The 15,143-nt window shown below is 41.1% G+C and overlaps 1 protein-coding gene across 3 annotated transcripts in view; it reads left to right on the top strand.

The window, feature by feature from the left end:
* STAC (SH3 and cysteine rich domain) overlaps positions 1 to 15,143 on the top strand; it is a 163,874-nt gene that overhangs the window by 106,785 nt on the left and 41,946 nt on the right. For all 3 annotated transcript variants that reach the window (XM_087741055.1, XM_087745916.1, XM_009464443.2), the window contains one exon: positions 5,675 to 5,951. In XM_087741055.1, coding sequence (XP_087597181.1) covers positions 5,675 to 5,951 — 277 coding nt within the window. The remainder of the gene's footprint in view (positions 1 to 5,674; positions 5,952 to 15,143) is intronic.

The following is a 15,143-nucleotide window of genomic DNA, read 5'->3' as shown; positions in this document are numbered from 1 at the left end:
CTGAGGTTTGCTAATACAAATTGAATGTTCCTTCACCCCGAAAATGGACTGTACTCAGTAGAATACATGCCTTTCACCAAGACTTTTGTTCTTTCCCTTATTTGAAAGGCTTTTGGTCTGAGTCCCTTTTGGTAACATCCTATGTACCTAACATGCTCTCTAGTGAATCTACACAACATCATCTGGGCACTGTGCATTTAAGTCCTTCTTTCATAACAACGTGAGAGTCAAATAATTTGGAAACTTGCTCGAAGAAGCTGAAACGAAGAAGAAATGGTTCCTTACAGAAGGTGGATGTTTATCTCACAGCAGAGTGAAATCTGCTGACAGAGCATTTTTAGTCTGCGTAGCAAAACAAAGTAGCTACCTTTTATAAGAATTGCAGGAATCAAACTGGCTTGATGGCTCATTCCAACTCTGTTAATACCCTGTATTACTTGTAATCCATCTATTGATATTGTTAACACTAGTGTAAAGAAAGGGATAGAGAAGAGCAAGCAATATCTTTTTTTTATTGCTAGCACAGTAGCAATACAGCAGACAGCTGATATCTGAAAATGAGGGCTTGGTTATGTGGTCTGTCAGTAAAGTACAGTTGATAAGCCTGGTTCATTTGTTCATTTCTCCTGGAAGATAGTTAGGAGTGGAAATATATAAAAATAATCTCCCTGTTGGCCCCATGCTGCACAGGAGCCTCTGCTGCTGACAAGGATGGTTAGCAGTGGCTGAGAAGTGAACAAGACCAAGCATGCTGGGAAATAAGCTGATGTGGGCAGACTCCATGAGGGTTGCTCTGAATGCCAAAGCTGATGGCCCAAGCAAATGAATAGAATAGAATAGAATAGAATAGAATAGAATAGAATAGAATAGAATAGAATAGAATAGAATAGACTAAACAGTTTGTTCTCCTAGTAACTACTGTTCCCTCTGAGATCACTAAGGAGGGAGCTTCAGGAAGGGGAATGAAGCATTTGTGTGTAGGATGTAGAGGGAGTGAGGCTTTCCCTGGGCTTTGAATAGTGAGAAGGTGTAATGAAGAAGTTGTGCTAGAGAAATGGTGATGGCATAGGGGACACCTAGCTTAGTATTTTAGTTTGATTTGGGAGTGTGGTTTCAAGGCAAATCTCCCAGTTGTTGCGGCTCACCCCACTTTGGTCCTTGTTGTGGTGCACAGGCTGCATCACCTGGGGGTTTGCTTGTGCTCCAGGTGTGCACCTAATGCTTGCCAGGACTAATGGGCTGGTCTCGTTCAGAGTATTCTGTGCCCTGAAATGCATACGGTGTGTCTTGCTGGGTCCTCAACAGCCCCTGTTTCAGTCTCCAGATCCGCTCCTACTGAGCCACACTGACCGCTAAAGTAGACAAGCTGGAGAGGCAAGGGAAAAAGAGTTTTGAGATATCAGGGAGCAGTTAGGAGCCTGAATAAATGACTCTTTGCAGGGTAGATGATTATCTTTCGTAATTGTAAAGCTAGGGATTATAAAACATCTCAAATCAGTGATATCTTCCCAACTTCTATGGGCAGTTCTTAAACCAAAATTGTAGAAGAGAGTTGCATGCTGCTAATGCTTAAGTCAAATAAAGTCTTAGTGAGGGCAGGTGCAATTCCCATTCACATCAAAAGCAGTGGTACCTAATTAACACAAGGAATGAATTTCAATAGGTGTCCTTTTGCTACCTCCTGTTTTCTGGTTATAGCAGCTAAAGAGTCATAGTATAGGGCAGTTAGGAACAGAGGGGGTGCTGATAAACTGTGGTTCATCAGAGCTTCCTGATCCCTTGAAGCTTGACCATTCAGTAACTCAGTGGAAGATGGAGATTGTGCTGGAACATACTGAAAAAGAAAAAGGTTAATCAAGCTCTGAGGCTGAGCTGTTGCACTTACCTCTACCTTGCCTGCGGGGCTGGTATGTGCAGTCACTGAGAGTCTGCGTGACTGATAAAATGTTTTTAACTAGAGACAAACTTTTCCCCCGACTCTAATTTGAAACCACAGAAGCATCCTGGATTTGGTATCAAGGGTTTGTGTTTCTGAAGCGTCAACGTTGTGAAGTCTTGTGATGCTATCATGAGTCTAGAAAAACTCTTGTGCTTGTGGGAATTTTATTTTTATTTAAAGGAAAGCTAATTCGTAGCCTTCCTTGCAGAGGAGAAAATGTGAAAGGCTTAAGAGATTTATCTCAAATATGTTTCTTAAAGCCTTTTTGTTCTTGTTTTAGGGTTTTTTTTTTCAGTCCCTATACATGATTTTTCATTGAAGTGTTGAAGCAGGTATTGAGTGCAGCACAACCCTAGTCGCAGGTTTTTCCAAAGTTTGGGAGTGTTTGTTCCTAAGATTTAACTTTGGACTCAATCACTCTGCAGAAGAAATTATAGATAGTAAAATTTACTTACTTTCCTCTCTATTGAAAGAGCCGATTTCTGCCTCAGGTGAATGCTATAGCAGCTCTATTAGGAGCCAGTGGCATCACAAATACATTAAATCAGTTTACGGCAGATCAAAATCAGGCATATATTACATGCCTGTATTTAATTACATATGAAATCTTCCAATAAAAGAACAGGGCTAGGCCATAGCAAACTTCAAAATGAGGAGACGGTGATATTTAACTAAGGGAAGCGATGCTTACTTGACTGCAGCATAATAATCACTTAAGCTTTTATGGGTTTACAATTTATACTATCTGTACAGCAACCTGCCCTTGCCCTTGCTTGGGCCAACTTTTCCTGAGTAAACAGTCACATACCAGTATCCTATTTCAAATTCTCTCATGGGCCTAATATGCAAAAGGAAAGTTGGATCAAATTTTAAAACCTGATGCCAATCTTCTGTTGCCCTGTATACCCTCACTTACGCAAGATGGGTGTAAAGCACTCTGATCTGAGAGGTATTTTTTAACAGTACAGAGTGAAGTATATAATTAGCTGTGCAAATTGCTAGGCATTGCCGGTGTTCTGTATTTTTGCATAGTCGCTTCTGTACACATGTAACCTATTTGCGATATAATAGCTGCAGACTTTCATTGGTGTTTTGGGTATGCAATACAAGCCAAACATATAGGTGTCTTCCAGCCTGAATGCAAATGAGTATGAAATCTGCATTTGGGTAACAACAAGGATGCTCACCTTGTCTGGAAAGTATTTAACCACATTAACACAGGACAGTGCTCAGGGAATCTCAGAGATGGCTATTAGCTTGTGCAGAGATGCTTGCCAAATTTGTGAATGTGCCTTGGTCACCTTATTCTTGAATATGCTTCCTGCTCTGAACACTGTGGTTGGAGATGCATGCAGCATGCACAGTTGCATGCTCACCTTAGTGTGTAGGTCTGTGTTTGGACATGCATAGCCTGAATGCTGGACTACCCTTCTTTGGAAAACCGTTGCCTTTTCTGCCTGGGGGAGGAAAGGCTGCTGGTACATCCCTTGACTGGCAAATGACTGTGCACAGGAGAATGGGATAAGGATAGTAAATGCAGAGCTCCATAAAATATACTGCATACATTGTCCAAACTAGCAGGACAGTTGTTTCATGATAAAACAAATACTGTATTGCACAGCTTAGTCTTCTTTCTGTGGCAGAAGCAACATTTTGAAATTTAATTAACTTCATGTGGCACTGTAGAAATGGATGGCAAATCAATAATGAATGCCATTTCAGTCACCTTGTGGTGGTGTAATTCTCCCTGTTTTGCTGCACTAATTAGGTCTGACTTCAGTGAGAAGCATTTCAGGAGCAAGAGGGTGAATTATTGCTGAGTTCCTGGCTGTCACTGGGGAGATGAAGTAATCTCAGTACTGAGTAACCTCAGTAATTTCAGGAGCCCGTGACTTAACAGCCAAGCAGAAGAGGGAAGAAGTCACATTTCGTTGGTGGTGTTGTACAGTGAGTTTTGGGCTCAGCTAGTCCATGACTTAGGCTTCAGCTGAAAGAGCTTCAGAAACCAGAAACTGCTCTTGCCTCGTAGCTGGCATCTAGTGACTTAATTGCTCTTATTTACACATTCCCCCAGAGACTGAGAGTTTCTTGCAAACAGGTGAGTATTTCCTTCATTTGGATCCAGGGCTGCTCCTGTGAACCCAGAGAGAGTTGTGAGTGAGAGTGGTGCATGTGGGATGGGCCCCTGGCTCTGATCCCTTCCTACTCCCGAAGTCACTGTGGAGAAACAGCTCAGGGAGCAGAATGCAGTTTGTTTCCAGGTAGCAAACCCAAACACTGTTAACCAGAGGCAATAGCAGCTCTTTGGCTGTTTAATGGACTCAGGGACTTTGTTGTGAAACGTGGGGAAGAGAGCTGGAGCGTGTCCCTTCTCCAAGAGCAACCTGCCCGTGTCTGAAGGTAGAAGAGAGGCTTCCCCCTGGGATGCCTTGAGGCTCCTCTCGACCGCGTGCTTTTGGCTGCATCATAAAGAAAATGGGTGGATCAGGAATAGAAGCTGGGGAGAGCAAGTGCTCTGAGGCCACTAAGTCAGTGTGACAGACCAGTGCCATGCTTTTTTGGGAAAGTATGTGAACTCCTTCCCTTTATATTAGTGTGAATTATGATTCCTGATCATCATTGCTTCTAACATAAACAGTTTCTAATATAAACCATTCCTGCTGGTTACCGCAGGCAGCCTGAGCGGCATGGAAAATTTCAGTTGTTACATCACATTCGCCCAGAGAATTGCAGTAGTGATTGAAATGATTTTGCAGCGGTTAGAATAATGCTGAGTGAAAGGTGATATGGATGTGCTACACTTCAGAGACAGCAAATATGAAGTGGATGCAGAGCTGGCTTTCCTTTTACCTAGGCTCTACTTGTGGGCCACTGGAGTTGACAAACCCGCAAATTTGTGTAGCTGATATCCTGATAGCTTTTGTGCTCACCTAGCGCCCTTCTCAGCCTTATATAAAATCGGGGGGGAGGAAGGATGAGAGGAGGTCTGATACAAGTAAAAGACAGTTTACAGGTAAAGAGTTTGAGCTGACAAATGTAAGTTAATAACGCCTTATTGTGGTGCTTAATAGTCTGACAATCAATACACAATACAATAGACAAGAATATATGTGAATGTGTGTTAACTAGTATTAATTAATGAATGCATTAACTATCAGTTGGCTAATTAATTAGTGTTACTGCTCCTTAGCCTTCTTTCCTTTAAAAAAAACAAAACAAGAATTTCTCAGTCAAAACTGCATATGACCTCTTTTTCTGCCAAATTCAAGAAATTTAAGTATATCAAATATATTTACTGTATTCACTTCTCTTGAGTGAGGAGCTGTTCCTGAAATGGCTTTACCAGGCTGCTTGTAGGACCATGCAAGGATGAATAATACTCTAAGTTGTCTCATGCTTGAATACAAAGGATATATTCTCCAACGTGTACAACTCTCTGCAGTACCTCTTTGCTGTCATACCTGAAAGAAAAGACCAATAGAAGCATTCATTAGGGCTATAAAGTTTATTGTCTATCAGAAAACATATGTAGAGTAGTTTATTTTCTGATTGGGATCTGTTTTCTTTGCTCTGAAATTGCTGGTTAAATTCTAAAGTCAGTTTTATTGTTCAGGTGGTTCAAGGTCTGCCAGTGGCTCCCAGGTTCACTTGTCAACAGCACACCCCAAAACCAGGAGCCTTGCCTTGCTGTTGAGGAGGAAAAGGCAGTAATTGTAACTGGCTTATTTGTTGCAGCTGCAGAAACTGAAACGATCACTCTCCTTCAAGACCAAAAGCTTGCGGAGTAAAAGCGCAGACAATTTCTTCCAGAGGACTAATAGTGATGTGAAACTGCAAGTAGACTTGATGCCTGAGGTGAGCACAAGCACTGGGCAGCTCCCCAGCTCAGAGAGCCAGGCGTCCTCCCCCACCAGAACCCAGCAGCTGCCAGAAAACAGCAAAGCTCACATCTTCCAGGAGCACATCTTCAAAAAACCCACCTTCTGCGATGTCTGCAACCACATGATTGTTGGTAAGAAACGATTTTTTAAATCTGTGTGGGTGTCCGTGCTAGAACGTGCAGGATGACCTTTCCGTAACTTATGTGAGCCCAGATGTCTACTTGAGAATATTCATGCAAAAAGGATCTGGACTTAGGTCACATCTGCCACAGGCTAATACAAGTTCTACGTGCATTGACAGATCTCTTGCCTTGTAGACACATACTGTTATCACAAGTCACAGGTGAGGGTTTCAGCTAGAGTCAAATTCCTCTCTCATTCAGGTTATACTGAGCACCAAGCACAAACTCTGTTGTATGTTACACTAGAAAGAGCAGAGATCCGTCTTGCAAATTTGTTTCCGCTATCCTTACTCTTTTCCACAGCAGTAATTCTAACTCTCTTGCTCCTTGTGTGTGCCCCCAGTTCCCATTCACTGTAGCAACCATGCCTACCTCCTCCAGCTGTCTCGCATCTCTCCTAAGTGACAATTGGGCAAGAAGTATCATCTGCTGGGTGGTAGGCCCCGAGCTGCTTGTGTGGGCATGTTGGCTGTCTAGGGGACGTGTTTTGGGAGATGTCGTGATTTAACCGCAGCTGACAACTAAGCACCACACAGCCACTCACTCACTCACTGCCCGTCCCCGAAGTGGGATGGGGGAGAGAACTGGAAGAGTAAAAGTGAGAACACTTGTGGGTTGAGATAAGAACAGTTTAATAACTGAAATATAATAATAGTAATAAATTGTAATGAAAAGGAAAATAACAAAAAGAGAAATAAAACCTAAGACAGACAAGTGATGCAAAGGAAAAACAATTGCTCACCACCAACTGACCGATGCCCAGCCAGTCCCTGAGCAGTGGCCCCCTGGCCAGCTTTCCCCTAGTTGATATGCTGAGCATGACGTCATATGGTATAGAACGTCCCTTTGGCCAGTTTGGGTCAGCTGTCCTGGCTGTGCCCCCTCCCAGCTTCTTGTGCATCTCCAGCCTTCTCAGTCGGTAGAGCATGGGAGAATGAAAAGTCCTTGACTTAGTGTAAGCACTACTTAGCAACAACTAAAATATCAGTGTGTCATCAATATTATTCTCATACTAAATCCAAAACACAGCACTATGCCAGCTACTAGGAAGAAAATTAACTCTATCCTAGCCACAATGAGGACAGGAGACCAGGTCAACAGAAGAAATAACAGCTGAATTCACACTGTGGACTTTCTTGGGATTCTTCTACCCGATCCCTGCTACTCACAAAACCTCACACAAACTTTATACTTTTAAAAGATCGCCCTGTCTTCTCTCTGAAACTCTCCATGGGTATGTAAGTTACTGCCAGGGACTGACTGACAGACAGATACAGAGGACAGAGCTAATAGTTTATTTTCCTCTTCAGTGTGCAGAGAACAACTCCATACTGAGTTCTGCTTGTAAGGTAATTTTCAGTGCAGTGTGGAAGGCCTAAAAAGCCAGCCTTCATGCTGCGGATTATCTATGGGGCTGTGCAAGGAGAGGTCAGGAAAGAAGTGGTGGCAGGTGGCTGGAGGTGTAGAGCATGCATGGTCACCACTGTGGGGAAGCTGCAGGAGTTGCTATTCAGAAGTCTGGTCCTAGAAATTCACATCGTTGCAGCTAGCTTGTTATGCACATGACTTGGTCTTCTTTCTACTTATCATCTAGTTGTCCTAGCACAGTAGATCAGGAATAAATTCAGTGGCAGTGTACCAGTGTGAAATTGAGTGACACAATTTCCAGGTTTTTAGGCAGGACAAGGAGTGAAACACTGGTGTAGCTTCATGTGGAAGTAGTGTAGGTCTTTGAGTACAAACTATTGTCTGTAATTTGTCGAGCTTACTGTAAGAAACTCTTGTCCCTTGGCATGGAAGTCACTGCCTTTCAGATAACAGTATGGTAAGTTCTTGAAAGATGCTGATAGGATTGGTCAACCTTTTTCAGAGAATGGTACCTCTTTTTCCACATGAGGGTGCTCAGTGTCCCCCACTTGTGTGGGGAGCTCATGTTCTTTGGAAAAGGCAGCTGTCTGCAGAACATTAAATGTGATGCAAGACAATCCTGCTTCCATATATTAAGGAATTAAACACATAAGTCCTGATTTCATCCTCTCCGCACCACAGCTCTACTGAACCCAGGGAAACAGAGGACTTCTGATCCCACATTTTTGGTGTTATTTTCCAGTCTTTTAAGGTTTTTTCTACTTTAAGTGGAAGAACAAGTTAAAGGGAGAAAGAGTAAAGCATCAATATCAGGGAAGTTCATAGTCCAAAGATTGAAAGGAAGTCTGGAAGATAGGCAGTTAATTGAAATAACTTTACGTATGGAAGCAGGCCCAGAACTTGTCTCATTCTGTAATGTGGATGGATGTCCTATCAAAGCTTAGTTTCACAAATACATACTGCAAATATAAGTCCTTCGCATTTCTGGCAGCTTCTCATGAAGTTGTATGGAGATTAGTATCATCACAAATCTGCACAACTCAGCAATACTGTTTCAAAACACTGCTGCTCAAGAGGGATTATTACTGGCAGCAAACTTTGCAGGGAGTAACTCCAGTTCATAAACACTCATGCCCTTCTCCTTTGCTGGGCAATCTGTGTCCCGCCTCGGATAGGAAAGTCTTGAAGCATAGCTATGAGCTTCAAAACATCAGCTTTAACCCCACCTGCCTTCTGAACTTTTTCTGTTCTTTTCTATCCTCTGAAGGCTTCCCTTTTCTGTGCTGTATCTTAGCCACTTCATTAGAGAAAGAAGCCTTTCATAATTGCTGAAGAAGCTAATGTGACCTATTTTGTCTGGCGGCAGGCTGAGTCAGGTGAATTGCTCTGACCTCCTCCAGCACATCTTTGCTTGGAGGTATGGCAGAAAAGATGTTAAGAGTTTTACCTTATAGTACCTTAGAGTCTAGATGCCCTGATTCTCATAGACAGATGTCTACTCTATTCCTGTAATCCTCTCTCTTTGATCCTTCATGCAGTCATGCGTGGTTTCGCTGCATTGTCTTTTAAGCAGCATGGGAGATCTGGATGTTACTGTTTGCAGCTCAATTAATCCATATAAGTTGTGCAACTGTTGGTTATGGGGACGGTGAAGCAAAACAGGCAGCTTTTCAGGAAATTATGTCAAGCCTGCTCCCAAAGGCAGACTGAAAAAAATTCACTTCTGTGCAGGGACTCTGAATTTACACTTGCAACATGGAGCCTATTTGTTCTTTCTGTTTGCATTTTTCATGGGCAGTGACATTTGAGAGTAATGACTCCATGGCTTTAAATTCCTTATTGATGAGAATAAAGGCAAAGACAGATACATGTTTTGAAGACTGGGGGAAAGAGTCCAGGAAAATCCCAGCTTGTCTTTACATGGTTTCAATTTTGCCACCAAGAATGATTCCACGTTCACCTTAAATGGCTCTCTGATCTATGAACTAAGCAGCTCTGTTTGGTACAAGGCAGCATGATGAACTGTGCATAGCATGAGCGGGCAGTACGCACTTCAGTCTCCCTAGCGTGGCAGAATCTCTCTGTAGCTTCAGAGCAAAGAGGACACTCGAAGCAGAGGCAGCAGGCTCCCTGTGCTGCTCTTTTCACAGCAAAATTAAAGCAAAGGAACATGAAACATTATCTTCCTACAAAAAATATGTGCATCATCTCTCCTTGATTGTTAGGCACTATGAGCCAAATGTTGCCTTTGGGATGCAGCACGTGTGCCTGTTTGTTCATTTGACAGAAGAACAGTCATAAGATAAAGGCCAAATACATGTAATTGGTTTCAGCATTCAGAGGACGATGTTTACTAGGATGAGTATACTGCAAACTTACTCATTCAAATGCTTTTCATGCATCCCAGAGTGCAATGCAACATATTCAAAAGAAACTCTGTTTATTGGTTCAATTTCAAAAAAGAAAAAACAATATTAATAGCGTGCTTCATACCTCACGTTAAAGACAGGAGTTGAAGTGTTCCTACTAACTGTACTAGACTGAGGGTAAAGTTCTACCTCAGTAAACAGAAGGAAAATTTTATATAGAAGCAGTAGTTTTCTGCCAAATGAAATAAGAAAGAAAATTTCAGATTCAAGGGAGCTCTGAGGAGTGCATGGAGGATCTATTTTACATTAATGGGGCCTTCTTGCAGCATCAAATACGCCAATACAATCATCAGTTCTAATACTGAAATCAAAAGTAATAATTCACGTAATTTCAGAGCAAATCAATAGTATGTTGGAGCAGACTCTGTACTCCTTTCTGCCACTCACTGTCACTGTGAGCTCCAAGCATTGGTTAGTTTAAGATTGAGGATTCAGCTCTACGGTGGGTTACATATTTTCCTAAATATATCCACCCATGAACATCCTCTCACAGTATGACTCTTGGAAACCCATTCATTTGCTGTTCTTACTAGTAGTATTTATTACTATTTTAATATCTAACCACGGCAAGGGAAAATTTTGAAAATAAAAGTGTCTTATGGAATGTATCAGTAGATCATTATTTAGAAGACACCGGTGTGTTTATTTTACATCACCATGAAAAGAAAATCAAGTCAAAACACCTCTGAGTTTACTTCGTGTTATCTACTATTTTCTGTGTTTAGCAAGAATGTGGTAAGCTTTGGCAATGTCCAACAAGGGGAGGCAAATACCTGGTACCAGGAAAGACAGAAACTATTAAATTAATGTTGCATCAGATTAGAGTCTTATGCTGATCAGAAGCAAGTTCTTGCTCTTCTTCAGTCGCTGGTGTGTCATCAGTCATCTCTGTGATACTTTGCTCTTGAAGAAAACATGATGTCAGTACTATACTCTTGAAAAACATGGCGTATTTTTAAAAAAACTCCATCTGTAGACTTCTCAACATTTTACTCATTTGCAGTTCATTTCCTGTGCTGACTCACATGGAAAAAATGTTATTTTCCACACATTCCAAGCATATTACATGCAATTAATGTATTCCCATCTAAGTCAAATATAAGTAGTATAGCAAAAAAGTAAGCCACTTGGCTTTTAAAAATAGCTGACTTTAAAGTCAATCCTTTAAAGCAGTGTTTTAAAGAAATAGGTGCTCATGTATAACAACATTGTTGTACGTTTCTTTGTGTTTCAAAAGTGTACTTAGCAGTTTCATTCCATGCTTAAACTTAACTCTGGCACACAATTTTGACCAACCACCTGTTTTATTGACATACCTGTTGGGGTATCTTTGCCTGGAAAGACATACTAGAGGGCCACAAACTTTCAGAAAGATCAAACAAAATTGTGGTCTGCAATGTCCAATAATAGTCAAAACCAGGTCCTTCTGGATCATGCCATTACTGGCTTAGGCACCTGAGAGATACGCATTTATAGTTAGTCTCAGGGCAATCGAGTTTCTGGTTTGGATGCAGATTCTCCAGACCTTTGCAGCTCTGGAGGTAAATAACTTAGTACCTGTCTTCTCAAGGAACTAACTAGGTTCCAGTCAGAGAAACCTGTAGAAAACAAACAAGCAAGTAAAAAGATAAAACCAATAATAAACCCCTAGCACAGTTACTTCCAGTCTACTAATCAACAGTGCTTAAGCAGTGAAATTGTGCTATCCCTTCAGTATTGACTCACTCCTACCACCGTCTGTTCTGGATTAGCCAGTCATTCTGGAGTTTCAAACAACCAACAAAGTGCCATGAATAATTCTTTCTGGCCACATCTTTTACAAGCAGCCTGTATTTCTTTATTTCACTGTGCTGCTGTGGCTACTAGAACTTTCAACCACTTTTATCCCCAAAGCTGTAATACAACATCCACCATAAAGCTAGGCTCAAAGTTGATAAATTGGCCCAGCTTTTCAAATGCAGGAATGAAGGAAAGAGAGAGATCTGGATTGGAGCTATGGTCCTCCATTTTTTTTAGTCGCTACATCTGAACCTCTTCTCTTAGACTATCAGTAACTGCGACTAACAGTAACTGCGACTAATAAGCAATGGAAAAACTCCATAGTTTGAGGAAGTGTTTATATAACTGTAATTTATGTGGATGTTTATTAAGTATAGCAAAATTTCACAGGAACTATGACACAGTGCTTTCTACCTCCAGTCTGATCAGCTCCCTCATGAAGAATATTCTTGACTTTTTTTAAGCTTGCTGCCTCAATCCATTAAGCAGGCGTTCTGGTTTGATCCAAGCCTGCCTTTATTCAGCATTATCCAGGTAGACAAGGATGTGATAAATAGTCACAGTGTGATCACCACTGCTTGGCAGCTAGACAAAGTAGAAGTACTCCTGGGAAGCATGACTGTAATTGAAGCTGTGTTTCCAAGGCTGTGGTAGTTTGGAGGACTCCTCCAGAGCTCTTTAGAAGAAAATGCATTTTTATTTACTGAGGATTTTTTTGCAGGATAAAGGAAAAAAATAATGTTATTCATTCAGTGTTGACCCTGCCCTCCACTCTTCCCAGTCTCTCTAGCATCTGCCAGCCCAGATGACCTTGGGGAAAGAGATTCGTGTTGCCACTGCATGGGAGTTGTCCCCTGTAGAGAAGGGTAAAGAGTTGCCCGTGATGAGGAGATGCCCCTGGAGCAGCTTGTGGAAGTGGCTTTGTGTCCACCTCTCCAATGGGCTTGTGCGGTCACAGCTGAGCTTTCCCAGGTCTATCTTCCAGATGATAGACTATTACAGTATAAAATTGTGTGTGTGTGTGTATATGTTGTTTATTATTAATGCAAGAAGGCAAAGAGTTTCCCTGTAGAAAGAGGTTTTCAAAAGCAACTGAATCCAGCCTCCTTTGGTTTTGATTGTAAGGAAAGGGGCAGTTGTGTAACCTTGTCAGTGACTGGTACCAGGTGCCATCCCATATGTTATTTAATGGCCTAAAGTCCCTGTCTCTCCCTCCTCCTTCCCTCCAGTAAATCCACTCCTGGCTTTAGGAGGCTTAGGTTCTCGCTCCAATTGATGCTGAATGGCTCTGGGCACCTAAACGTTCTAGCACTTTTGAGAATCGATGTGAGTGAGAATTACTTCAGTCCTCTCTGACCTCCTGTGCTAGGGTTTAGGGCAAACAAAAACATTGTATTTTTTAACACACATCTGCAAAAAATGGATGCAAAATAATAATTTTAATGTATTTATTATGTTGAAATTGAATGTGGCTTCTGCTATAATTTCTTTCTCAGTAGCTCTCCATAAGCATAGACCTTCCCCCTTTTGAGAGGAGCCCTGTAAGAAGAGCTAAACAAAAGCCTTCTGGAAATATGAAGTACTACATTAATCAAACTGTACAGTATACAGTTAACTGTTAGTTATAGAGAAGTCAGGTATAGATAATGTCAACTGGACCCCGCAAAATTTCCAGAAAGTGGATAGTTTGTCTATTAAGATACATAAAGTGCATATGAACAGATGGAAAGAGGTAGAAACACATACAGCATACGCAGTATAGGTGAACTCCATCAGTACGTCTCCTATTTTTAATAAGCATAACAAAAAGTATCCAATTCATACAGACCCACATTTGTAAAGTAGCTACAGAGGGCCACACATTGTCCCTGCATTAAATTAATATTTTTCTGTGGTAATAAAGAGTTAAACATACTTTAAAGCAAATATTGAAAAGCAAATATTTAGTTTGTTTATCCTCTGGGAGGGCTTCCTCCTCTGAGATGAGGCAAGAATGTTATCAGTAAATTGGATAATCAGGAACTGCTTAGCTGAGAAAAGAGGGTGGAAATATATTTTAAATTCTAATTTGTCCTTGAACAGCATCAAGCATGTTTCACATTTGTTACTAGATAATTTTCAAGCTCACTGTAATTTTGGGGAAATTGCTATTAATATGAAACTGCAGTTAATCCTCAGTGAAAAGAGACTTTCAAGATGTTGACCAATATTTGCTGCCTAATTAGATGGAAAACAAACAAAATTTCCAGCACATCTACAATCAGTATTGTAACGTGATGTTAGCCAAGATGATTTTTGACCAAAAACTACATTGAAAAACACCAAACATCCTACTCAGTAGTGGCCATTGCTCCTGAAATCAACCCTAGCGAAGAACATAATGGTAAGCTTAAGGTTTGTTAAAGACCTAGGGATGAAGCAGAATATAAGATTTCTTTTTTTATGTGCTGCTATGTACTTTTCCTGAGTTCATATGGGACACTGGGTGTTTTCAGATAAGCAAATTAAACGCATCTTCTTTGAAGCTGACCTTCTAGTAAAAGCATTATTTTTCTACTTAGAGTCTTTGTCTACCAGAGACTATCACTGTTATGTGGATAATTACATTGCCACATAGCTGACAAAAGCATCATCTAGAAGGGAAATTATTAGGAGCTTCACCTTACTATGAGTTGCAGAAGCCATAAAATGAGGCAATTAGCAGAAATGCTTTTGCAAGAAATACAGCATTGCCATCATGTAGAGTAAAATGCCTACCCGCAGTTGCTTGTTGCTGTCCTTAATATAGAAGGATGTCTCAGAGAGCAGTGACCCTTGTGGCTCACATGGAGCATTGCGTACTCTTTCTGCTTTGATAATATGAATGCAAGTAAATGCAACTTCAGCAATTATCTTCTCTAAACTGCCTAAATTTTAGTTTTCCAGGTATATGCGATCTATAACATTTTTTGCTCTTTGACATAAGTTTATCTTACAAGCTGAAGGATGCTGCACACACATGGATCCTCTCCCTGACTTCTAATTCTGAAGACACACTCTGCAGTTGAAAATTGTGATTACATTGTAGTTTCCTTTATAACATGCAAGCAGCGATCTCGAAAATCTTGAAATATTTTGTTTTGACCACTAGATTATTTCCTGCTTAATAGATGTGTTGGAAGCAAGCAAGAAAGAAGAAGAAAAAAACCCCAAAAGGTGGCTATGTCTTCCCCCCACTCCCTGCAACAATTCCACTTTCCCAGCCAAGAGATGAAATGGCATACAGCTGGTATAATCCCTGAGCCAGTGTGAACTACAACAGCATTGATTGGCTTCCTCAGCAATCACAAAAGAAAACCTATAGTTTTAATGCACAGGAATATCCCTCCAAATGAGGATTTGGTGTATTGATGAGAGAACTTGTATTTACAGTGCTAATATTGCCTGTTTTTCTAGCTGCACCTCTCAGAAGTGTAGCAATCTTTCATATCCCAAGATCTGTGGCACATGAAACTCTGCAGACAGACTTTATGCTGCCCCAGGTCTTTTTTTGTGAAGCATGGGGATGAATTTTTAACATCGTTGG

The sequence above is a fragment of the Nipponia nippon genome, unplaced genomic scaffold (genome assembly GCF_047370975.1).
Source record: "Nipponia nippon isolate SJK-2023a ecotype South Korea unplaced genomic scaffold, ASM4737097v1 scaffold_1, whole genome shotgun sequence".
Classification (NCBI taxonomy): Eukaryota; Metazoa; Chordata; class Aves; order Pelecaniformes; family Threskiornithidae; genus Nipponia; species Nipponia nippon.
This window is presented reverse-complemented; position numbering and strand designations above follow the sequence as displayed.